The sequence below is a fragment of the Caretta caretta genome, chromosome 3, assembly GCF_965140235.1.
Source record: "Caretta caretta isolate rCarCar2 chromosome 3, rCarCar1.hap1, whole genome shotgun sequence".
Classification (NCBI taxonomy): domain Eukaryota; kingdom Metazoa; phylum Chordata; order Testudines; family Cheloniidae; genus Caretta; species Caretta caretta.
In genome coordinates this window covers 74,327,623-74,353,164 of record NC_134208.1, presented here as the reverse complement: position 1 = coordinate 74,353,164, position 25,542 = coordinate 74,327,623, and the positions used below count along the sequence as shown (strand labels likewise).

Sequence of the window (25,542 nt, the reverse complement as noted above, 5' to 3'; positions counted from 1 at the left end):
GTCATTACAGCCCAGCCACTGTTTTGGACCTCATTAAGGTGGAGGTAAGAGACCTTTCAGTACTCAGGGAACAAGGAAGACCATGAAGACTCGTGGACTCTTACAAATTCCAAAGCCTGCTACAGGACAAGACCTCCCCACCTACCAATTGAGGTCCTGGTGATGCATCACCATTCTGCACTCGCCTCGACCATTGACACATTGGCTCCCCCAAAGGACCCCTCCTCCCCATCGCAGACCCATATCTACTTGATTTTCTGACACTGTGTGCCAGAAGACAAAAGGGTGGAAAACAGAGGCTGATTCAGACAGGATGAAATATAAACTCTTCAAAGTCTATTCTGAGGCTGTATTATGGGCTGAGAGAACCTTCCTATCAGCCTTCACTGAAGCTGCCAAATGCCAACTAGTTATCCAAGGTGGTAAATTGCTTCATTAATCCTGAATGCCTACAACCTGCATGACGGCCAAGCACCAAAAGCTGCACAGAACTCACATCTTACTTTGCTGAAAAGATAATGCACATTCAGGAAGCCTCTCAAAAATAGCATGGATCCACTCCACCTGCAACCACCAACCAACAGCCCAGCTGCATTCACAGAATTCAATACATACACTCTGGAAGAAGTTCTAGACACTGTAAAGGAGTCCCAACCCAAGACTTGAGAACCCAGTCCAGGACCTCCCTGGATTGTGAAAGAACACATTGTGTCACCCCTGACCAAAATAGCCAATGCCTCATTCAGAGTCTTCCCTTCCTCCTTCAAAACACACAATAGTCTAACTAACACTGAAGAAACCTTGAAAACTTCAATACTAGCCAACCACTATCCAGTATCAACCTTCCATTCCTGAGCAAGCTCATAAAGAAACTAGCAAATGGCCAACTACAAGATCATCTAGCTGAAGCCAACGTTCTAAACCCAGCACAATCTGGATTCAGGCCAGAACATTGAACTGAAATCACTCCAGTGGCACTGATGGGTGATCTGCTCCTGTAAATGGATACAGGACAGACATCCATTTCCATCCTCCTGGACTTCTCTACAGTGCTCAACACTGTTGACCATACTGCTGTCTTGCCTGAAAGAAGTGGCAAGAGTTCAGGGTAAAATGTTCAAATGGCTTGAGTCTTTCCTGGAGGGATGCTCCCATCACTACTCCTCCATCGCTAGACTCCTCACTTTGTGGTGTTCCACAAGGATCAATTCTTTGTCCAGTCCTTTTAAACATCTACATACAACCACTAGGTGACCTGGTCAGACAAGATGGACTCAACTACCAGCAAAATGCAGATGACATATCTTTTACCACATCTGACTACACCACTATCACCGAGATGGCTCAGTGGTTGGCCGAGATCAGCTTATGGATGGAGAAGAGTTTGCTAAAGCTTAACCCAAGCAAGACAGAAGAAATGCGGGTGGACAGAGAAGAGGAGTTTGCAATCACAGTGAGTCTTTTTTGATTGAAGGTTCATATCCATAATTGGTCAAAAGAGCCTGTGTCCAAAAGCACCTCTTGTATTCCTCACTGACTCAGAGCTCAAACATTGCAATGGCTGCCAAGTAGTGTTTTGTACCATCTCCAGTTAGCTACGACACCCCATCCCATCCTGGCAGACATGAGCACACTATAACCGTCTTCCACTCCCTACACTGGCTTCCCACAGAATTTTGCACCAAGTTCAAGGTGTTGGTCCTTATCTTCAAAGCACTCCACCACCTGGTCAGAGAATACCAAAAAGACTGGGTCTGACACCTTCACTCCTCTGGCACAATGAAACTTTCAAAAATGAGAGTAAAGCTAATCTGTATGGGGGACAGAATCTTTTCTGGGGATAGTCCAAGACTGTGGAATTCTCTCCGCCAAGAACTAAAAACCATCACAAACCTCACTACTTTCCTCTCTGAGTGAAAGGCACATTTCTTTAACCTTGCCTTCTCTAATGTAAACACAAAGCAATGTATATATTTATTTAATACATAATTAGAAAAAAAATCTACCAAACCAAGACACCTCCTCTCCCCGACTGTACATGCTTCCCCATCAGGGGAGATGATGAGAGAACAAACAATACATGAAAGATGTGTAGTCCTGGTTGCGTAATTTGCTTGGATATTACAGTGATGATCACGGTAAAAGAAATTATAGAGAATAGAATGTTTGGTTTGGAAATTCCATTCTTGTAATGGGGTTGGCACTCCCTCTCACCTGCACCCCCCCTTTCTGGTCGGGTGTAAACCTGCTTTTCTTTCAATTTTTACAGTGGGGTGGTACCCACCTCTTGCAAGTGCCCCCACAGCCCAACAGTTGTTTGGTAGGTCTTCAGTGACTCAGCCCTGCAGCTGAGTCACACCCGCTGCCCTGCCCGCTTCCAGGGTATACAGTCTCTAGTTCTTTCTCACGGCCCTTGTATGAGACCGTAGCACCAAGGCTACCCCCCCCCCCGGAGGCACTTCCTTTTTTAACAGCCCAATAGGGGCCCATCTCTATACCCTCATTTGGTGTCTTCTCAGCAGCCCACCCTTAGCTCAGTTTTCAACCAGACCAGCAGGGCCCATCACTGCACCCTCACCGGTCTGGCTAGGTTTGGGCTCAGTCCCCTGGGCTCAGCCTGCCTGCACTGACCTGTCCATGGTCCCACTGCTCTTCTATCCAGCCAGGCACCTCATCTTCAGCAACCTTCCCTGGATTCAGTTCTGCCTGCAGTGAGCTGTCCACGGTCCTGCTGCTATTCCAGACAGGCACCAGGATCTTCCTTTTCGAGCTCCAGGCAGCAACTGACTGCTCTGCCTCTGCTGCTTCCTTTTATGTAGCCCTTCTGGCCCCTTATATTGGCCACTCGAGAAACCCCTCTGATTGGTTGCTTCTCTGAAGTCACTTTAGGCCACCTAAAGGACTTCTCCTCTGCTCTTTTTGGGGGCAGGTGAGGGAGGGCCACAAGGCCTCCAGCTGGGGATCTCCGGACCTAGCCCACCTTGTCACAGTTCCATTTTCCAATAGTAGATGCCAATCTACAACTGAAATACCTTAAAAAAATATTTGCCATAAGGATTTTATCTTTTTTATTAAAATAGCATCTTGAAATATATTTCAGTATTTAAAATGTATAACTCAGTGAGAAGGACACACAAATTAGAACCTTGTGTAGTGTAACTGTTAATAGAGAGCAGAAAATGTAAGAGCACAGAAGATTGCTATAGTTCTTCCAAAGTTAGGTTACCTTTGAGATGACATATAATGAATTGTCCTAGGAGTCCAAGACAATTAGCTTGAGATTAATAATATTTTATCAATTTTTGACTATGCTGAGAAGGAAAGCCCCCAGTTTAGTTCCTTGTATTATTTCCTTTTTCAGCTTTCATTTTACAGCAAATGTTTAACATAAAATGGATAAGAGAAAGACACTCAGATTTGCTATCAACACTTTTCAATAGCATCCTTTAGAAGAGAAAAATGCTGAAGTAATTCTGAAGCTATTCCGTTTTGTTAACATTACAGTTTTGTTTCCACAGATTGAGGTGGGTGTTAAAATCTACAATATATTAAGGCCAAGATTTCAAAATTCATTAGTTATTTTGATGGTTCAACTTCTAGGTGCCCAACTTATTATTTTTATGGTGGTAGCACATATGGACCCCAATCATTAGGACTCTGTACAAACACTGTACAAACACAACAACAAAAGAGTCCCTGCCCCAAGAAGCCTAAGCTCTTTCAATAGGCCTGATTTTCAGAGGACAGAGGTCCACACTGTCTAAAAAACTAGGCCCTGTCACATTATCTCCAACTGAGCATCAAAAAGCATGAATCATATTTGAACATTTTGGCCTAACCTAGCTCTGTGTTTCCCAATGGATAAACCCAATGTTCTTCTGACGATATTATCACGTGGTATTAAAACCAAGCTTGAAAATAAAATGGAATAATAGTTATATCTGATTGTACTAGCTCTTAAGCACACAGTCTTCTTCATTTATAAGAAGCAGGATCTTAAAACTGTCCTGTTGGTTTCAAAAGCATGTTGACAAACTGCTACAACACCTCTCATTGGTCTTAGCTCTTTTGGGGACTGACTTTGAAACTTCTCTAAGGGCATGTCTATCCTAGAGACACTACAATCACCATAACTATGTCGGCACCATAACCCATAGTGTAGACACAACCCACACTAAGAGAGACGTTTTTTCTGATGGTATAAGATCACCACCTTCCCAATGACACTAGCTACATGGACGGAAGCATTCTTCCATTGACATAACTCTCGGTGTACACAGAGGTATGTCAGCACAGCTATGTTGGTCAAGGGTGTGATTTTTTTCACACATGGCTATATAGTTATGCTGACATCACTTTCTAGTGTGGACCAAAAGGCTAACACTACATGAAGTGCTTAAAACCGCCCTAAAAATACTCACTGCAGCTGATTATTCGGTACTTCAAGTGTCATAGCTACAACGATATCCTCTTATTTCAAAGGTTAAAATGCTATATACAAACTCTTTTAATGTGGTTAAAAATCATTTGTTTTCAAGAGATATTTGATTTCTTTTTTAGTCAATCTCTATTTCTCTAATAACCTTCATGAATTTTCAAAACTAAGAACCTTTACTTGCTCAAGCCATTTCCCCCATTTTCTCAGGCTATTCAGAGAAGCTTCAATGTGAAAAGATGAAGAATTTAATCATCTCACTGCATAGCACTACCTTCATCTGCACTCCTGTAAAATCCTGTTTTCTGGCATCAAGAGCTTTAAATTTTAGATATGATAATTATTCGGCTATGAAGCCAATTTATAGTGGTGACAAATCCCATTAAACATTCAAATCCAAATGTAGTGGTTTATAATAGAATCACCTTCCACTCCTGTAACCTCAGTGTGACAGTGAAATAGTATTTGAGAATCCAGACAAGCTATACTTTTAATAGTCCATTTCATGAGGGTTGTAACTAACTATATTGAGCAGTTTTAATCTTAATAAAATTTGCTAATAGAAGTACCCTTAATTTATATTGTCATATTTGTTCAGCAATAGTTTAATAAATAGGACCAAGTGAGAAATCTGCTCACTGAGCACTTTTCTTTTGTCTTTCATCTCTTTACCGAGAAATTCTAAAATACTAATTAAAACCTAACAGCTGAATAAAAAAAATAAATATCCTAACAAATGTCATGCTTGTGCTAAATTAAAGGTCATCCCAGTAGAAACTGAGCTGCTGTCCTTTTTATGTAATTTCCTCCAGAATAAATGGATCTCTAAATAATGTCTTCATTCTTAGTTAGCACACTAAACTTGGCCATGCTCATTTGTCATTTGGCTTTGGTTCTTTATAGCCAACATTCAAACTATAGGCCTGATCCAATGGCTATTGAAATCAAAGCAAGACGTACATTGACTTCAGTGGGCATTGGTTCAGGCCTTCAAAGCCAGATTTTTAAAGGTGATTAGGTGCCTAAAGATGCAATATGGCACCTAGTGGGATGATCAAAAGTGCCTAGACACCTCACTCATTCATTTCAGAAATAGGTTTGAAAATCTGGCCATGACTTCAATGGGAGTTGAGGGTGCTCAGCACTGTATAAGCATGTTGCTGCCTCCTCCCATTCCTTATTTCCAGATGGTAAATGGATATCAATGGAGCTAAAAATATATAATATTTTTTCAGTATTACTTTTCCAAGTAAGCAGTTGCTGTAATTGGGACAGATATAGTACGCAATGGTGAATGTGAAGAGGGGTAGCCTGTCCAGTTGCAAAACAATCTGTTTTAAAATGTGGTACATGCTATGGGAAAGTTTGGAAAATTATGCTGTAAGGATTTCTCCTTTGCACTCTTGTGATTATTAGGCCTAAAAATTTACCGCAGTTGTAAGCTCCTATGTAAAAAGCATATGCATGTTCGTAAGATGTCAATATAAGATAAACATAAGAACGTAAGAATGGCCATACTGGGTCAGACCAAAGGTCCATCCAGCCCAGTATCCTGTCTGCCAACAGTGGTCAATGCCAGGTGCCCCAGAGGGAGTGAACCTAACAGGTAATGATCAAGTGATCTCTCTCCTGCCATCCATCTCCACCCTCTGACAAACAGAGGATAGGGACACCGTTCCTTACCCATCCCGGCTAATAGCCATTAATGGACCTAACCTCCATGAATTTATCTAGTTCTCTTTTAAACCCTCTTATAGTCCTAGCCTTCACAACCTCCTCAGGCAAGGAGTTCCACAGGTTGACTGTGAGCTGAGTGAAGAAGAACTTCCTTTTCTTTGTTTTAAGCCGGCTGCCCATTAATTTCATTTGGTGGCCCCTGGTTCTTATATTATGGGAACAAGTATTTCTTATTCACTTTCTCCACACCACTCCCGATTTTATATACCTCTATCATATCCCCCCTTAGTCTCCTCTTTTCCAAGCTGAAAGGTCCTAGCCTCTTTAATCTCTCCTCATATGGGACCCGTTCCAAACCCCTAATCATTTTAGTTGCCCTTTTTTGAACCTTTTCTAATTCCAGTATATCTTTTTTGGGATGAGGGGCAACATCTGTACGCAGTAGTCAAGATGTGGGCGTACCATAGATTTATATAAGGGCAATAAGATATTCTCCATCTTATTCTCTATCCCTTTTTTAATGATTCCTAACATTCCATTTGCTTTTTTGACTGCCACTGCACACTGCATGGATGTCTTCAGAGAACTATCCACGATGACTCCAAGATCTTTCTCCTGATTAGTTGTAGCTAAATTAGCCCCCATCATATTGTATGTATAGTTGGGGTTATTTTTTCCAATGTGCATTACTTTACATTTATCCACATTAAATTTCATTTGCCATTTTGTTGCCCAATCACTTAGTTTTGAGAGTTCTTTCTGAAGTTCTTCACAGTCTGCTTTGGTCTTAACTGTCTTGAGCAGTTTAGTATCGTCTGCAAACTTTGTCACCTCACTATTTACCCTTTTCTCCAGATCATTTATGAAAGTTGAACAGGATTCGTCCTAGGACTGACCCTTGGGGAACACCACTAGTTACCCTTCTCCATTCTGAAAATGTACCATTTATTCCTACCGTTTGTTCCCTGTCTTTTAATCAGTTCTCAATCCATGAAAGGATCTTTCCTCTTATCCCTTGACTATTTAATTTACATAAGAACCTTTGGTGAGGGACCTTGTCAAAGGCTTTCTGGAAATCTAAGTACACTATGTCCACTGGATCCTCCTTGTCCACATGTTTGTTGACCCCCTCAAAGAACTCTAATAGCTTAGTAAGACATGATCTCCCTTTACAGAAACCATGTTGATTTTTCCGCAACAATTTATGTTCTTCTATGTGTCTGACAATTTTATTCTTTACTATTGTTTCAATTAATTTGCCCAGTACTGACGTTAGACTTACCAGTCTGTAATTGCCAGGATTACCTCTAGAGCCCTTCTTAAATGTAACTTTTTGCCTGCTTGGAAATTAGTTATGGTCAAGTTGTTCTCAATCATGAATGTTATAAACAAGTGCAAGAGAACCAGACAGAGAAACTGGATTAGTCCAAACAACAAGGACCTGCTGATATGGTTCAAGGACTGTTGAAATCATGATGGAAAAACCAGAAGATTTGGTCCATTAATTTCTGGCTTCACAATTGGCGTGACGGATATTAGGCCTAACTGGTGGACAAAATATTGAGGTGATGAACTATGTAGGCCACCTTTTCCCCCAAGACACAAGGAGAAGACCAGACTAAAAGATTTTTTTCCTCAGAGGAAGGTCCCTAGGGTTTGCTCTTGTTCAAGGAATTTTGTTTTTTACTTGTGAGTCCTGAAAATCACTATATCATCATGACATCCAACACTCAGCCCAGCAGTGGGGATACCTACTTGCCAGCACTGCTGTCAAAGCTGATTCCCCACTGTGGTACCTTGAGTGCAGAGGGTGGGGGCCCGCAAGGATTTTAAAAATTAATACATTCCACTCTAGGCTTGTATTAAACTCCCAAGGTTACAGCTTTTCTCTGAACTTGGCTTGGTAAACACTGCCACCATCCAAATGCAAAACTACTTTTTGAACCAGAAAGGTGCACTTAGGAATTCCTTCCCGTGGGGTACCCTCAAGCCCTTTCTCACACACACACACACACACACACTTCGGGGAAGAGAGTAGAAAGAAAACCAAAGGAAATCAGCTGTTGCCACCAGCTAATTAAACAACATGTGCACAAACCTCTTAGGACACCAAAAATCCAATCCTGTTCTTAAAAAAGGTAAATTCTATTAAAACAAAAAGAAAGAAAATACATCTGGAACTTAGGCTTTTGCTAGATTTTAAAAGAGCAATTCCAAAAATTAAGCACCCAAAATAGCTTTCTTGGGGGTTCAACTTAAAGGTTACAAGCAAAACACACACATCTGGGGTTAGCGCAAAGGAATCCACAAGCCAATAAGAAATAAAAGAAATAACCCTAAAGGCGTCTTTCTAGACATCCCCTGATTACTTACATATTTGGGGTTTCAGATAAGTAAGGTCAAGGTATGATTTGATACTTTTTCGTACCTGGTTTTAAAACTTTTTGCAGCATAACTGAAGCCCTGTCCTGCTCTGTCCCCTCTCTCTGGAGAAGGGCAACAGACACAAAAGGAAAGGTTTTTCCCCATTTTAAAAAGTTCTAGCCTTCCCATTGGCTCTTTTGGTCAGGTGCTGTAGCCAGACAGCCAGCCCCCCCCCCCCCCCCCCCCCCCCCCCCTCAGACCAGCATTGCTGGAAACACAGGAGGAAGCAGGAACAGGGCACTTAACATATATTCCAGCACAGCCTTTGAAGCACAGGTGTGCTGCTACAATGTGCCTCTGGGAACAGATATGATGATTAAGCTCACAGCAGGCAGAGGCCCTGTGACAGACCTGGCTCTTAGCCCCTACTAAGCGTGATGCACACACACCAACATCCTAGGTGGGAAAATATTTACCCTGATAAAAGAAATGTCCAGTAGTCGAAACTTATTGTTTCTCTCCCTTGCAAGTGTAAACTACTCTTGCAAAAGCTGGCGTCACCCCGACAGACCAGCCTCAATTTGGCATAAGAAAGGAGAAAGAGAATAAAGGAGTACAGAGGTATAAGTAGGGGACCTACAGCACCATGATTTTTGAGTGCTTTTCACTATCTATCTGCTGGTCAGATAAGTGACAGCCTCCCAAGGCTTCTGCAGCTAAGAGGGTCCCTACGCCTTGTCCCTTATTCGTCTTTCCGCGGAATTGAGTGACCGATCCTGGCTTGGCACCGCTGGAATCGAGAGATGCAAGGAGGGTAAGAAGCACCCACACCTGATCTCCTATCTTTAGTGTACACATATTTTGAAATAGAGCTCTATACTTTGTTTTCTTTCTTTGGGATTGTGGCTTCAGTTTTGTAACTTGTTTGTGTGTGTGTAACATCTCTACATTTAAATAAGTAGGCACTAGCAATTTTGTAACCACATGATTAGAATCTAGCTTAATAAATTTTGGTAACCATTTATGCATAAGCCTGACTTGTTTTCTCTGGTTTACTGTAAAGCAGCCATCACAATTAAAGAACCTCAGCCATTTTGGCTCTAAAGCCTGGCCATTAGGTGAGAGTACTAAGAGCCTAGCGTTGAGTTGTGCCGCCTCCACGGGGCAAACTCTTGGGGCACCTGTCAGTCAATCCTGGCTGCCCGCTGCGAAGGAGCTCTGAGCTCTAGCAGTTAAAGTCACGGGTGTGGAGAGGCTCTTAGTGCTGCCATTGGGGCACCTGTCAGTCAGTATTGACTGCCCGCTGCGAAGGAGCTCTGAGCTCTAGCAGTTAAAGTCACGGGTGGTTAGGACCTTGGGGCATCCATCAGCCTAGCCCGGGCTGCCCGCCGCGAAGGGACAGTGCGTCCTAGCGGTTAAAGTCACGGATGGTATAAACGGGCATAGCTGGCACCTCACCAAACATCCTTGGCCGTCGGCTAACAGGTGCCCACTCCCTTTTCTTTACCTGGGAGACTTTTTAACCCTTTACAGGTAAAGCAAGCAGAGAACAGCCACCAAGTGGGACTTTATAGCTCGGTGTTCATAAAAGGGAGCTACCTCCCTTCACTTATCACGACCGCAAACATCTTGTTCTGCCTGCCTTCCTTTTGGGTCACTTTCTGTTCCCCCTGCTTTCTCCTCTCTCTCTCTCTCACTCTCAGCTTTTCATCAAATCCTGAAATCAACTGCACTGCATCAGCCCAGAGAGATAAGATGATCACAATCCTGTCCTGTCTAAGGAGAAAGGACCCAATCAGATGATGTCCCTGACCAGAATATGTACCAGAGTCCAAGCAACATGTGTTGTGGTCACCCTAACACCCAAAGCCGTCCAGTGTTCAAAAAACATCAACAAAAGCCATAATTCCTCTCTTTTTTCTATCCTCTCTCCTCCACCTTGTGTCTATCTGTCTGTCTGAAACAGAAGTGAATACGCTTCGCATATCAGGACTGAGAGTAAAATTAACCCTTTCCTTTACATAAAAGAACGGTTGTTAATAAAATAAGGGACTTTGATACTTTGCCTCCAAAAAGAGATGAAGTGGCCCTGAAGAGCAAAGTTCAGCTTTAGCAAGGTACATTGTACATGTAACAAAATACAAACAATCAGCTGTGCTGAATATATGGAAAGATATCAGTTGACAATACTTTTTCCTGCCAGCAATGGAATAGTAGACTCAAAACTCTCTCAGAGAATGGGGTGCTTATGAAGCAGCTATGAAAGTTACAGGAGAAAGTCTCTGGAAAATCTAGTTCTATTTGGCTCATCTTGAACAGAAAGTATTTAAAACTATGAATTGAAAATGCTCCCTATCAAAGATCGAAGTAGTACTGACATTTTAAAAACTGATCTTATTGATTCAGATTATCCTGATCATCCAGTTTACATGAAAGATTTTTGTCGTTTTGAAGTAATTCAGTGGTCTAACTATAAACCCATTCAAATGGAAATAAGGAGAAAGAGGGTTGTTCAGACTTTGAGAAATTGAAGCATTTCATTTAAAAAAAACCCACTCCCCACACACCCTTAGGTTATAAAATCAGCTGCTAATATTCCAAATGTGTGGTAGTAAAGTCATACTTTTTAGAAGCAATACTCCATATTTGAACTCTGTAGAAAAGAAGAATCTCTCAGTGGAAATCACATAGCTTGCTAGTACAATTACAATGCAATTTATACATCCATTGACTAACCCAACTTTCCAGAGATTGCTCAATCCAATCCAATCAGCCACCTTAGGCAAAACTTCAGTCTGCCACCAGCCCTCTTCTATTCCTTTAGTAGTCTGTGGGAAACCCCCAGGTGCCTCCCCAACTGCTGCCATGTCTACCCCCCAAACCTCATGCATCTGTGTTAGACGATGATGGGGCAGACTCCGGCCCAGGGCTACCAAGGCCTCTGGGCCCTGGTGACAGACCCTGAGGGATGGGAATAGTCGAACATTCAGGCACCAGCAGGAGGGCAGCTCCCAGGGCCCTAGTTAACAGGCAGCAGCAAGTTGTCAGCCTTATGTCCCCACCCCACATGAGGCCACCCAGGCTGAAGGCGCAGATCTCCCTCACACAGGAGGCAGTTGGCTCCTTCCCACTGGACAGAGTGGAGGTCTCCACTCTTTGGCCCCCACACCTGACTCCCCCTGCTCAGCCCCACACCTTGCATTGCCAGTCCTCCACCTGGCCCCAAGCAACCCTTGCATCTTTATGGATGAGGTTCTTGCTGTCTAGCTTGCAGCCTGTGTCACAGTTCAGGGCACATGTATTTCCCCTCAGTGGTCCAGCCAGGGCCACCAACTCTCAGGCTTCCAGCTCCCCAGTCGTTACCTCTCATGGGTGGAAACCTGCATCTCATTCCCTTCTGACTAGGGTGTTTCTAGACTGCACAGTTCCCTGCCTTCACTGTGTTATTCCCAACACACCTGCTTGCTTGCTTTTCAGAGACTGTTAATGGTCTGACTGCCCACAGTTATAGATACTGCACAGCTCTTTTTATGCTAGCCTATTTTATTCTTAAGGTAAAAGCACCACAGTGAAAACAAATTAAATACAATAAAAGAACCTACATCTGTACTAATAAGTTTGTCAGAGGTTCCCCCCCACCCCACTTCACTCTGATAAGAGTTCTGATTGTCTATTAGTCCTTCCAATTCTTCCCTAAAGATTAGGGGCCCACCTTGGACCAGAGGTCCTGTCCATTTGGTGGATCAGAAAAGAGGCCATGAGCCAGTTTAAAACAAAGCTATTTCCTTTCTTTGTCCGTTGGAAAAGAAACTCCAGTTTGAACCAGTATATTCAAAACTCTTTAGGGGGTGGTGTTTCTCTGGAGATGTTCCAAACTGCATGAGTTTGCCTAATCACCCCTCATCCCCATTCTCCTGTTTACATTTTCCATGACCACACATTCACGATCCCTCAACAACACAAACAATTGCATTTTTAATACAATGGACCCCAATGTTATTAAACCTAGTTCAATAAGGTTTAACTTAATTCACTGAAGCTTATTCAGGACATTGTCAGTCTGTCACAGCCAGGCCCCACTCCCTGACCAATTTCAGAGACCTGCTGCAAACAATGGAGGGGCTACAGCTGCCCAAAAAAAGATTGCAAGAACCTTATATAAAGCAAAGTGTTAGCAATGCCTATATTTAGGTTGCCTACAAGGTACCCATATAATTAAGGTTTGGTTATTGAAGGGAGCTATGAGATCAGTCATTCTAAAAGCAATAAACAAAATTATTGGAAAATTATAGACAATAGACAGTCCACAGACAAAATTATTGGAAAATTTGATCACAGTGAAGAAGCATAATCAAGGTCAAAAAGTAGAGTCACTTATGTGAAAATGAAGCAATTTTCAGCTATTGATTGTGGTATTTCAATTCACAAGGACTAAGTTTCCTAGCAGATATTGGTATGATAATGTTATTTTTAAGAAAGACACCCCCTTCTCTTGCTCTCTCCTTCAGGAAAACACTTACAGGATTACACATTTTCAGCAATGGAGCCATCTAAAGTTCATGAAGATAAGAGAAAGTATGCACCCCACTTTTAAGACACTGTACTACCCCTTTTATAAAATTCAAAAACAAGCAAAAGAAAAACGTCAAGAGTCTATGTAAATGAGAAGTACCCAATGGGCTTTTATTGCGAGTTTCATGGTATTTGTCATTCTTCTTAAAGCCCCAGCTCCTGGAGTCCTGTGATTACACATGAGAATCTCACTTTTTTAAACCAATGAAAGCTAAGTTTCTAGCCCTAGTGGTTGCAGAGAAAACCTGTAAACATGACCCAATGAAGCCTAAAGGCTCAGAAACCAAAATGTAAACACTTTAAATAAAATCATGATTGTAAGCCGACCTCATGATTTTTTATTTTGGGGAGGGGGGACAGTTAGGTGGAAGCTGATTCGTTATGTTTGGATGGTTAGGTTTGGCTATACTGCATTTATTCCCTTCCTCACTTACTATCACCCCATGCAACATCAGTCTTATTACCCCACAATTTCCTAACAAAGTTTTTGTCTACCAATAGCAGCTATTGTTTGGTTGATTTTCAGCAAAGAAGTGTTTCAGAGTAGGAGCCATGTTAGTCTGTATCCACAAAAAAAACTAGGGGTACTTGTGGCACCTTAGAGACTAACAAATTTATTAGAGCATAAGCTTTCGTGGGCTACAGCCCACTTCATCGGATGCATAGAATGATGGAACATATAATAAGAAGATATTTATATACATACAGAGAAAGTGGAATATGCCATACAAACTGTAAGAGGCTAATTAATTAAGATGAGCTATTATCAGCAGGAGAAAAAAAAAGCTTTTGTAGTGATAATCAAGATGCCCATTTAGACAGTTGACAAGATGGTGTGAGGATACTTAACACGTGGAAATAGATTCAGTATGTGTACTGACCCAGCCACCCTCAGTCTCTATTCAAACCCAAGTTAATGGTATCTAGTTTGCATATTAATTTGCTCAGCAGTTTCTTGTTGGAGTCTGTTTTTGAAGCTTTTCTGTTGCAGAATTGCCACCCTTAAGTCTTTTACTGAGTGACCAGAGAAGTTGAAGTGTTCTCCTACCTGTTTTTGAATGTTATGATTCCTGATGTCAGATTTGTGTCCATTTATTCTCTTGCGTAGAGACTGTCCGGTTTGGCCAATGTACATGGCAGAGGGGCATTGCTGGCACATATCACATTGGTATATACATATCCTCTTACTATATGTTCCATTCAACGCATCCGATGAAGTGGGCTGTAGCCCACAAAAGCTTATGCTCTAATGAATTTGTTAGCAAAGAAGTGGTACATTTTTCAGCAGATATTTAAAGTGTGGACAACATGTCCTACTAAATTATAACTATTTTGAGGCAGATCAAATTACTGAGTTCTGCATCAAATCACTCCCTCAGTATTTTTCAATAGAAATGATGTATGCAGCTTTTAATAATTTGAACCATCTTAAAATTGTTATTTTTTTCATAGGATAGCAAGACAAAAATTTACAATGACAATTCACCAAACACCAAGTAACTCAACTGGAAACAGGGTGAGTCACAGTGCCCCAATCTCAAGGTCAATCAATCAGTAAGCAAGACAGGACCCGTTCTTGTCACACTGCTAAAGAACACAGGGCAGTCAGGCAGGCTGCAGCCCACTCTTCGTGAGATGTTGCCAGGCATCAAATGGGGGTGGGGAATGAGAGAAGAGAGAATGTGCTGGGTAGGAGAGGAAGCTATGTGACTACCACACAACAACTCTTGCAAAGGGAGAGTAACAAATGACTTTGAGAAAGGAAGGGCAATCTTAAGTCCCCAGACACCTAAGTGGAACTGGGGATCAACAGGAGCCCCATTCTCCATCCTTTGGACTTCTTCATAAGGCTGTGGAGTAATGGGAGCTGCCTGGAAGTGGGAAGCAGCATGTCCCCAACTTTTCTTCCTGGATCTCTTTAAAGTATTTGTGGAGTACTTAACAGCACCGGATGCATGCATCCTACACTAGGCCCTTTCAGCTGGGACAGGAGGGGACAAGATGTACCCCTCCTATCACCTCCCCCTTGCAAGACTGTGGGCACCAGACAGCAGGCAAGAGAAAATACCTCTATAACCTCAAGCCACTCAGAAGGAGAGTAATAAAAAAATCAGTCTGGGAGGAGAAAGAGCTCTACAGCCATTCCATGGGACCAGGAGAGGCTGTGACAATACACCTCCCTATAAGAGGAAAGAGACAGCACCTATTCCCTCTGAAAAATTAGGAGGCGCCAACCAGACTGGAGCAGGGGAAGACAGAGTTGTCAGCAGCAGAATCAGACTGCAGAGTGGAAAGTGCCCCCTCCCCATCCCAGTCACTCCTTGAAATCAGACACAGGCGCCCCAACAACCTAGCCCCATAAGGTCGCCAGGTGTCTGGTTTTCGACCGGAACACCCGGTCGAAAAGGGACCCTGGCGGTTCCGGTCAGCATTGCTCAATGTGTTGTTAAGAGTCCAACTGGCGGCGCTGCACTACCCGGCTCTGCGCAGCTCCCAGGAAGTGGCCGACATATCCAGCTCCTAGGTGAAAGGGCAGCCAGAGGGGGTCTTTGCACTGCTCCTGCCTGCCTGGGAGCCGGATATGCCGGTCACTTCTTGGGAGTCACCTGAATCAGCACCACCTGGAGCCTGCACCCTCCCTTGCACTCCAAGCCCCTGCCCCAACCCTGAGCCTCCTTCCCCACACCCCAGCCCCAGCCCTGAATCCCCTGCTGAACCCCAAACCCCTCATCCCCAGTCCCACCCCAAAGCCCGCACCCCCAGCCAGAGCCCTCATCTCCTCCTGCACCCCAACCCTCTTCCCCAGCCTAGTGAAAGAGACAGAGTGAGGGGGGTGGAATGAGCGGGTGGGCATGGCCTCGGGGAAGGGGCGGGGTGAGGTATTCAGTTTTCTGAAATTTGAAAACTGGCAACCCTATCAAGCCCCTCTGCGCTCCAGGAAGAAGAGGAGAAACAGGTGTCCTGGCTGCATAGGGCCAAGAGAAGCAACATAGTAGGATCAGCAACTCACAATAAGAATAATACATGTATCTGGCAAAAGTGTTTTCCCCTGTTAAGTGTGGAGGGTCCCTCTGATAGCAACAAGGGAGAGAAATTGGGAAAATGTACTCAAAAACTGGAAGTTAAATTGATTTAGTAGCCCTTGCAGTGAAAGTAACTGGTTTCAAGTTGAAAGAAAAGAAGTACTAGTGGCACCTTAGAGACTAACCAATTTATTTGAGCATAAGCTTTCGTGAGCTACAGCTCACTTCATCGGATGCATTCAGTGGAAAATATAGTGAGGAGATTTATATACTCACAGAACATGAAAAAATGGGTGTTATCATACACACTGTAAGGAGAGTGATCACTTAATTCCACTGAATGCATCCGATGAAGTGAGCTGAAAGCTTATGCTCAAATAAATTGGTTAGTCTCTAAGGTGCCACTAGTACTCCTTTTCTTTTTGTGAATACAGGCTAACACGGCTGCTACTCTGAAACCTGATTTCAAGTTGACAGTGTTCCTTATATGTATATAGCAAGCTAAACCTCAACATTAACAAAAAATTTATCAGGTTCCAGGGGAGGACGAAGATCCTGTTTAGACAATTAAGGATACAGAATATCTAGCAATACATGGGTGTTAAAAACATATAATTACATGGAATGTAATATAATTATAATGGAATGAAAAGGTCACTGTAGAGGCATTTAATGCTACAACTACTGTAGCTAAAAATTTAAATAATTGTATTTTGTTACTGAAAACAGACTTTTAAAGCAATTACTTCTCTAGTCTCAGGATAGTGTTAAGGTGACTCGCTACTTAACGAGATTTCAAAATAAACTTATAGATACTTATAGTTTAGAATCTCTCTGTCACTCACTCACTTACACACACACACACGCAGTGGGACTGGTAGCAATGCCTATAAATTAAGGTTGCACAACACTTCCAATTAGAAGACCTGTTTTTCAATTGCTTTGAATTTCACCCAACTTCCATCATTTGGGCTGAAATTTTCTATGCTGGGTGTCTATGTCAAGCTGAAATTTTTTGGAATGTTTCAGCCAAAATTATTCAGCGGTTTCTGAGAACAAACGACAGGGAAGATATGTTATTGTGCCATGTTAAAACATTTAGGTGATGTTTTCTGTGAAAAGCTCTAGCAGCCCAATGTTTTGGGGCATGGGCTTTAAATTTGGCAGAGCGGTCATCCCCATGAAAATCCACCCAATGTGGTCAAGTTATAAGCCTTTGGGCAGTTGGGGGTGGGGACGGGGAAAAAGCACAGTTCACACATGCTCCATAGTGGCTTACTAGAACTTCACAGCTAAATTCCCAGAAGATTCCAGCCACACTGGGCATGCTGCAGCCTGGGGCTGAGCAGCATTTTTCCTGCAACTGCATGCTGCTGCAGAACATGCTGGAGGTGACCACCTGAACGGTGAGCAGGGAGCCTGTCTCAACTATGCTCTGAATGAGCCCCCAGCTATGCAGAGGGAACATGGAAGAGGAAGCTGCTTGGTTTGAATGAAGAGTGGACAAGAGCTGGACTTGCAGCAGGCTTAGGGGGAGTAGACAGGGGACATGGACCCTGTGGGGGTTGGGGGAGATTAGGACTGTAGTCTGAGAGGGGATGAGGAGATTGGGAATCTGTGTGGCAAGGAAAGGGAGATCTGACAGGCAACTGGAGGAGAACAAACTGGATGGGCAAAGAGACTGGGTAAAAGAGCCAGAGAAGGAGGGGATGCAGATATTGCATGTGGAGCATAAGAAGGGAGACTGGGAGCCAGCGGGTATGAGGAACATGAATAGAGTGTCTGGCAATAGGGAAAAGGAGAGAGATCAGGTGAGGAGCTGGGAAGAGAGGACTGGGAATGGCAACAAGACTGGGACAGGGAGTTTGAAGGGATGAAACTAGCACTTGCTGGGAAAGGAGACTGGGCCTACCTAGGTGAGAAGAATAGTGTTGGGACAAGAAGCCAGGGGAAGGAAAGAGACATGGACAGGCTGGAAGGGACAGGGCAGAAGTGATCCAAACAAGGCAGAAGTGATCCAGTAATATAAACTCCCCTCCAAAGGCTGGAAGGGAACTTCAAGATTCCCGAGTCTCAGCATGCCACTGCTATCAGCAAATATGAGAAATCCTCTGGTAAAGTGTCCCATCCCCCCTTAGTGATGGTCCACGTGGAAGATGACAACCTACTATTTCTACTATTTACTCCTTTACCGCAAGGGGTATAGGTCTTTGCTGTAGATCTAAAGGTTCAAACCTTGATCATGATCCATGTGGGCATCAACATGCACATTAATGATCTGGAAAAGGGAGTGAACAGTGAAGTGGCAAAGTTTGCAGATGACACAAAATTATTCAAGATATTAAAGTCTAAAGCAGACTGTGAGGAGTTTTTACGGGATCTCACAAAACTGGGTGAGACCAGGCAACAAAATGACAGATGAAATTCAACACTACTAAGTGCAAAGTAATGCGCACTGGAAAAAATAATATTAGCTATGCATATACAATGAGGGGTTCTAAATTAGCTGTTACCATACAAAGAAGATCTTGGAGTCACCATGGATAGATATATGAAAATGTCTCCTTAATGCACAACAGTGGTAAAAAAAAAAAAAAAAAAAAGGTTAACAGAACGTTAGGAATTATTAGCAAATGGATAGAAAATAAGACACAAAACATCATAATGCCACTATATAAAAGTATGAATGGTGTGGAAAAAGTGACTAGAGAGTTGTTATCCACAATTGCCCACAATACAAAAAAAAGGGTCACCCAATGAAATTAATAGGCAGCAGTTTAATACAAACAAGAGAAAGTCCTTTTTCACACAAAGCACCTGTGGAACTCATTGACATGGGAAATTATAATGGCCAAAAGTATAAGCAGCCTCAAAAAAGAATTACATAAGTTCATGGAAGAAAGCATCTTGGCTAATAGCCTTTGATGGAGCTCAAGGATGCAATCCCATGCTCAGGGCAACCCTAAACCTCTGACTACAGAACCTGGGAATGAAAGACAGGAGTGGATCACTCTAGAATTGCCCTGTTCTCTACACTCCTCCCTGAAGCTCTGGTATGGGCCACTGTCAGAGACAGGATACTGGGCAACATGGGCCATACTGACACAGTATGGTAGCTCTTATGTTCTAATATGATGCCACATAATGCAATTCCCACTTTTTCAGTTTGCTTTTTTTAAAAACCTAGGAAATTACAGACACAAACCCCTATACCTCTGTTAAAAGAACACTCTTAAAAAGTCTAGACTCCAGATTAAAGACAAAAACTAAATTATACTCTGAATTAGAAAAAATTGAAAATAATATTCACACTTACAAAAATTATGGATACTTTAATAGCATGATATGCAACTAAAGTGCATTATGTGCATTTCAAAAAATATAAATCTCATCCTTTTCAAAGACTCAGATTTAAATTGTAACTTGCTCAGCATGGAACCTGCAACCATTTTTTTCTTGAAGTTACATCATATTTCTTAGTGATTTTATAAGGGAAGGAAAATGCGAAGGTAAACTTACTCGGAAATAATCACTGCATGCTGCAAGTACTGCCTTATGGGCATGGAATTTCTGCTCTTCTGCAATGAGGGTGATGTCACAGAGTACACCATCACTTCTTTGTTGGTTCAGGGCTGCCAAGACAGCATCATTATGTGAACTGGATTGGCAAAGCCTCTGACCTGTCAGCATTTCTTGAATACTGCAAATGAAGGAAACAAAGAGAGTCTATCAACAAACATAAGACCTAACTCTGAGGCTCAGTAGTTAATGCTGATCAACATTTCTGGTTTAAAAAAAATAAAGCAGCTTGTGCCCAAACAAAGAGACGCTTGTATGTGGTATGTTTAGCACAGGAAAAGTTTCACATAATTTAGTTTTATTTTGGATAGAAAATATGTTAGATTTACAACAACTCAAAGGCCCCGATTCTTTTCTCCTTTACTCCACTGTTGGGTTCAGTGTCCTGATTTATACAAGTGTTAAGTAAGAGGAGTACAAAGGTTTGGGGTTTTATCATCTTCTTACAGGGTAATAGAAAAACAACCAAAGTGGCCTAAATTAATATATTAGTAGAAAGGAATATTGAACATTCATGTAACCAACTCTACAAATTGTCTGGCTCACGTATTATCATCAAAAACAGTTTCTACTACTCGTACTTTGTAAAGAATTTTGCCAGCCAGAAGAGATTCCATCTAATTTTTCCTTAGCTATGTTGGTTCAGCTGAACTAATGGAGGTAAAAAGTAGTTCTGATTAGTTAAAATTGTCACTAAAAAAAGCAGATATGACTCTAAAGCCTCACAAGCAGCAGATCTGTGATACCAGAACGTCCATTTTTTTTTACTATTACTTTTCAGATAATACCTGCAATATAAGGTGTCAAAGCAACAGAACATACTATTCCATTATTCCTTGGTAATATTGTAAAAGTGGTTTCAACCAATAATTAGTCATTTAATATCAATATTTGCTACATTTTCACTTTAAAATATGAGCATATTTTAAAAATAAGAAGGGGCTAGATGGCTGAGGAATAAATAAGAGACTAGAGTCTTTCACTTTTAGGTTGCTTCTTTAAACCCAATTCAGAATAGCTGTAACTTAAAGTTGCCAGATGGCTACTTGGTGGTTTGTGTTAAGGGCTCAGGTGACTCTTACATGGTGCTAAGGACCAATACAGGTGCTTTTGCAAAAAGCATCTCCTCTAAATAACTCCCTGGTGTTTGGACAAAGCCATGGAGCTGACAGTCCCCGAGCTTCTGTGCTTCCCTGCCTAGATCTGCCTGATCCAAATCTCCTCCACTCCAGGAAACTGAAAGGACAACCTGATTATATGTATATAAAAAATAATAAATACATGGAATGGAGAAAGAAAAAAAATCCACATACAACTGGCCAGATCCTCTGCTGGGCTAAATCATGTGAATTGTATATGAATTTATACCAGCTGAGGGGCTAGTCCTTTATTTAGTTTCACACCAAAGAAATAAGTGCAAAATAATTTCTGACTATTCTGCTTGTGGAATCCTATTTATATACAATAAAGTACAGTTGTCAGGAAAGACAATCCTGTAAAAGCAATTTCTTGCTGTTTTACATTTATTTCTTTTCTGTAACTTCCATAGGAAATTCACTAAGTCCAGTCAAGATTTATTATTTTAAGCAGTCAGTGCTGTAAGTTCAACCTGATAACTAAAAATAAAAAAAATCCAACTGTGTTTTTTCAGGTTCATTCTTCAGCACCAACAATAAGGAACCTGGAACCAAAGCAAAACCAGCAATTCTGTTCATGATGCTTGAGGAACAATAGAAGACAGTTCGGTCACGTGCATCCTCGTTTCCCATTTCTAACAGAAATAAAACACAGATTTTGTCCATAAACTCAGCAGAGTTGGAATCAGAGGGAGCAAATATTTGTAATGCACCAATCTCAACTTTTAGTAATTTTTCTGATTACAACCACATACTTACATACTTGTATGGTATGTACATCTGCATGTTCATTATGGACAGTTTCAACTGAAAGTTATAAACATGAGAGCATTGATTCACAGGCACACTGTGCCATTTTGTACCATTCTGCGAGTACAAAGTGGCCATAAAGCATAGTAGATCTAGGCAGTTCATTATCCCCCATGTCTGAGGGAATCTTCCAGTGTTGGGGTCATGGCAGAGGGAAAGGATGTATCGTGGGATACCACTGCCAAGTTGGTCCCAGTGAGATGTAGGCAGTGGGTATAAAATAGAGCAGCCTCCAGGGAACCAGACTGGTGATAGATCCTGCAGAAATTCCATAGCATGAATATATTTTGTATAGCACCCTCTGTGCAAACATTCCCAAAATGAATTAAATAATAATTATTTCCTTAAGTAAAGTAGCCAGTAAGAAGCATAAACAATAGAGAAACAGATAGAGGTGTCAGATGGAAAAGGAAAAATGGAAATGAGAACTTTGGAAGGGCAGGAAGAGGAAGTGCATGAATAAGAATGCTTTGCAGCCAGCCTTCTTATAGATGGCCGTTGGGAAAGTGCCCCAATCACAGCAAACAATCGCCTGCCACCATTATGACTGCACCAGTGCAAAACTTCACTGACTCCAGCGTTTTTTTGGTCTACACTTTGGACATTCACTGGCACCGAAAATGCCCCTGGGCAAACTCCTAACGTAGACAAGGACATAAAGAATGAGAAACAACAGGGAATTGGAGAGGATTGTGGGGTTCAAGTAAATTACTACTGTCTCATTCATGCTTCATGTTGTTCATGATAATGGCAACAGCAACTCTTAAAGCAATCTCTTCCAGGTTATAATTTGGAGATGCAGGTGTTAAATGAATGCTTTTGTTAATGCATCATATGATGACTAATGCTTCAGTAAACACCATGCTAAATGACAATGACATCCTGCACTGCTTTAAAGTACCATACCTGAGGCACCTCTCAGATGGCATCCTTCACGTTTGTTCTTCAGAATCTCAATACTTAAAATCTTGTGGAGGAAGAAGAAAACATTACAGCTAAAAAAGACAGACAGAGAAAAGGTATATTAAAATTTGAAGCAAAGGCAGCCTTATCCTTAAAGGTCAAAACTTTTAGGAGGCCAAACTCAAATTCAACATTTTTTGTCCATCCTTGTCACAAAACATCATTGGCTAGATTGACCCTGGCCTAGAGATAACTTCCTCCCCTCTTTTCTTCCCCAGCACTTTCCACATAAGCCCAAGTGACAACTGCAGTCACTGAAGTCACAGGCATGCTCCCTCCCTAACACTAGGGAGACATATTACCCAAACAAGGTGGGCCGGCAGTGCAGACCCTCAATACTAGCCTGCAGAGTTGGCTGGCAGGCAGGGCCACTTAGAATGGTTCAATGTGCATACTCTCCCTGCCCACCAGACAGCTATGGATGGATTACACATCCACAGACACAATCCATCCTAAAGGTCCTCCCAAGGTTAGTGGGGCTCTGCACTACCGCCTATTCAGAGCACTGTCTGTATTACTTTCCACCACCGCCCACCAGGTGTGTAATTGCAAATTAGTTATTTATGATTGTAAAAGCTCACTGACTAACTCGCTTTACCATAGCAAAACACTGAAGTATTGGCTGTTAAAGCAAAGAAAAATTTTTCACCAATATAAACCTGTACGGAAATAAACCAAACAAACATGATGAGATGAGAATGTTGTTGATCTATAGGCTACAACTAATCTTCATCCTGCTCTTCAATTTATATCCACAGAATCATAGACATATAGAGTTGGAATGAACAACAAGAGGCAGGATTGAGTCTACCTAGATCATCCTTGACAGGTGTTTTGTCTTACCTGTTCCTAAAACCCTCCAATGATAAAGATTCCATAACCTCCTAGATAACCAGTTCCAGTGCTTAACTAAATTTATAGCTGGAAAGCTTTTCTAATATCCAACCTAGATTTCCCTTGCTGTAAACTAAACTGCTTATTCTTGTCCTACCCTCAGAGAGAACAAAACTGATCACCATCCTCTTTATGACAACCTATTACATTAAAAAACACCTTGAGGATTAACTATAATAAACATAATTTATATGACAGCTTGAACTGAGGCATCTAAGTACATTAGAATAGATAGTGAACCACTTCCAAACTTTGGCAAACTATTACAGATAGCACATTATTCTCCTTCCAATAGCTACTGCTGAGGGAACTCTGCATCTCTGCGCATGTGCAGAATTCCCCCCCTCCCCTATTCTGCAGGAAAGTTGCTGCAGTTACACCTTTTGCCCACCAGAGGCCTCTGTGGTGCCAGAAAAGAACAGCCACTCCTGGGCCAGCCCCAGCTCTGGACAGGGAAAAAAGGAAGTTGCCTTCCTCACAGTGCTCTACTCATGAGACCAGGTCAGGAGGCATGGTATATGGGGGCGGGGGTCAGACAGCGTGGGGCACATGGGGCTGCTTGGGGAGTCACAGACTTGGGCAGGGGCTGAACTGGAGTGGGGGAACAGGGACATATGGGGATGTGGGAGGGACACATGGGGTGCCGGGCCACATGGCGACAGGGAGGAGGGGGTGCAGGGCCGCAAGGGGGGAGGGAGAAGCTGAATGGGGGTGCAGGACATATGGGGACAGGCAGAAGTGAATGAGAAAGGCTAGGGGTCAGCCAGGGTCTGCATGGTGGAGGATCCCTAACAATCCCTCCCTGCCCAAAAAAACCCATTCCATACTTCTCCCACCCACATCCAACAACCCTCCAATTTCACACCCAGGCTCCTTCCCACCAATTACTTCTCTCTCCTTCAGCTCCTCCATTATCTCTGAGTCCCCTCAGCCTTTGCACTGCTTCTGAATTCTGCACATGCGCAGTGGGAAAATACATTCCTATATTGTAGTTTAAAGGAATTATAACTCAGTTTTGTATTAATATGCCTAGTAGGGAATCTATTTGTCATAAAACATTCCTGAATCTTTTTTGTTGTCTGTATTGCTACATAGTTGTGATAGATATTTTGAAATAAATTACCAAAATAATTGAAACTGGCATGATTATATTGTGTTATTTTGACAAGATGTGCAGAATTTTAAAATATTAGGTGCAGAATTTCTTGGTGCAGAATTCTCCCAGAAGTAAATAGCTCATCGAGCCATAATATTCTTTTTCCTTTTCTATCATTGTTAATTACCCGGGCGTGTGTGTGTGTACACGTGCATGCGTAAAATCAGCTCTCTCTGATATTAGACCTTCCTCCTGCTGCCTGATTTAGTCACTGATGCCACAATCTGGTGCTTCTGTTATCACATGCTTCCACGGCAATAGATTGTGATACCACCAGCATCTATCTGTGACATTATCAAAGAAATTAAGCAAGAGAACACAGAAGAAAGTGGTTTGCTTATGTTCACTTTGGGCCTAATTCTTCCCCCTAACCATTGCTTGATTTGTGCCAAGGCTTGCCAGGGCTGAACTGCAGCACCTCCTGGTTTGCCAGTTCATAGCCCTGGTACCTGCATCACTTATGAAAGTAAAAAAAAATGTCTGAGCCCTGGCACCTAATTTCTTGAGCCCCAGCAGCTCTTTCATTACAAATTAAGCACTGTCCCTAACTCACATTCAATATTATAGCTCCTGTTCACCTGGGTTATGATTTCTTCATGATACATTATTTAAGGGCCAGATTCTTCCTGGACCTTACGTATGCATGTAGTGGGGGCAGGGGAGACACAAGAAGTCTTCTCCCCTCTTCCTCCCACCTTGCATGTGCTGTCTAAAGACCAGACAGAATTGCTGTTCCTACCCCCTAGTGAGGCACAGTGGCAACAAGAGAGTAGGGATCTCTCTCTGCCTCCTCCCATACCTCCCCACTGCACTAGGCCTAGACTGGACTGGTGCAGCAAAGCAGAGTTTCCCCTGAGGCAATGCAGTGTCACATCATCCCTTAAGAAGAGCAGTGCCCTAAAGGCAACACTTTATTCCAAACTTCAGGTCATC

The 25,542-nt window shown here is 42.4% G+C and overlaps 1 protein-coding gene across 11 annotated transcripts in view; it reads right to left on the bottom strand.

Moving 5' to 3' along the window:
• KLHL32 (kelch like family member 32) overlaps positions 1-25,542 on the bottom strand; it is a 236,131-nt gene that overhangs the window by 169,856 nt on the left and 40,733 nt on the right. For all 11 annotated transcript variants that reach the window (XR_012667619.1, XR_012667618.1, XR_012667617.1 and 8 more), the window contains exons 3-4: positions 22,503-22,591; positions 19,591-19,771 (exon numbers count right to left, since the gene is read on the bottom strand). Coding sequence is in view for 7 of the 11 variants with exons in the window: in XM_048844962.2 (XP_048700919.1) it covers positions 19,591-19,771; positions 22,503-22,525 (204 nt within the window). In the remaining 4 variants the exon portion in view is untranslated. The remainder of the gene's footprint in view (positions 1-19,590; positions 19,772-22,502; positions 22,592-25,542) is intronic.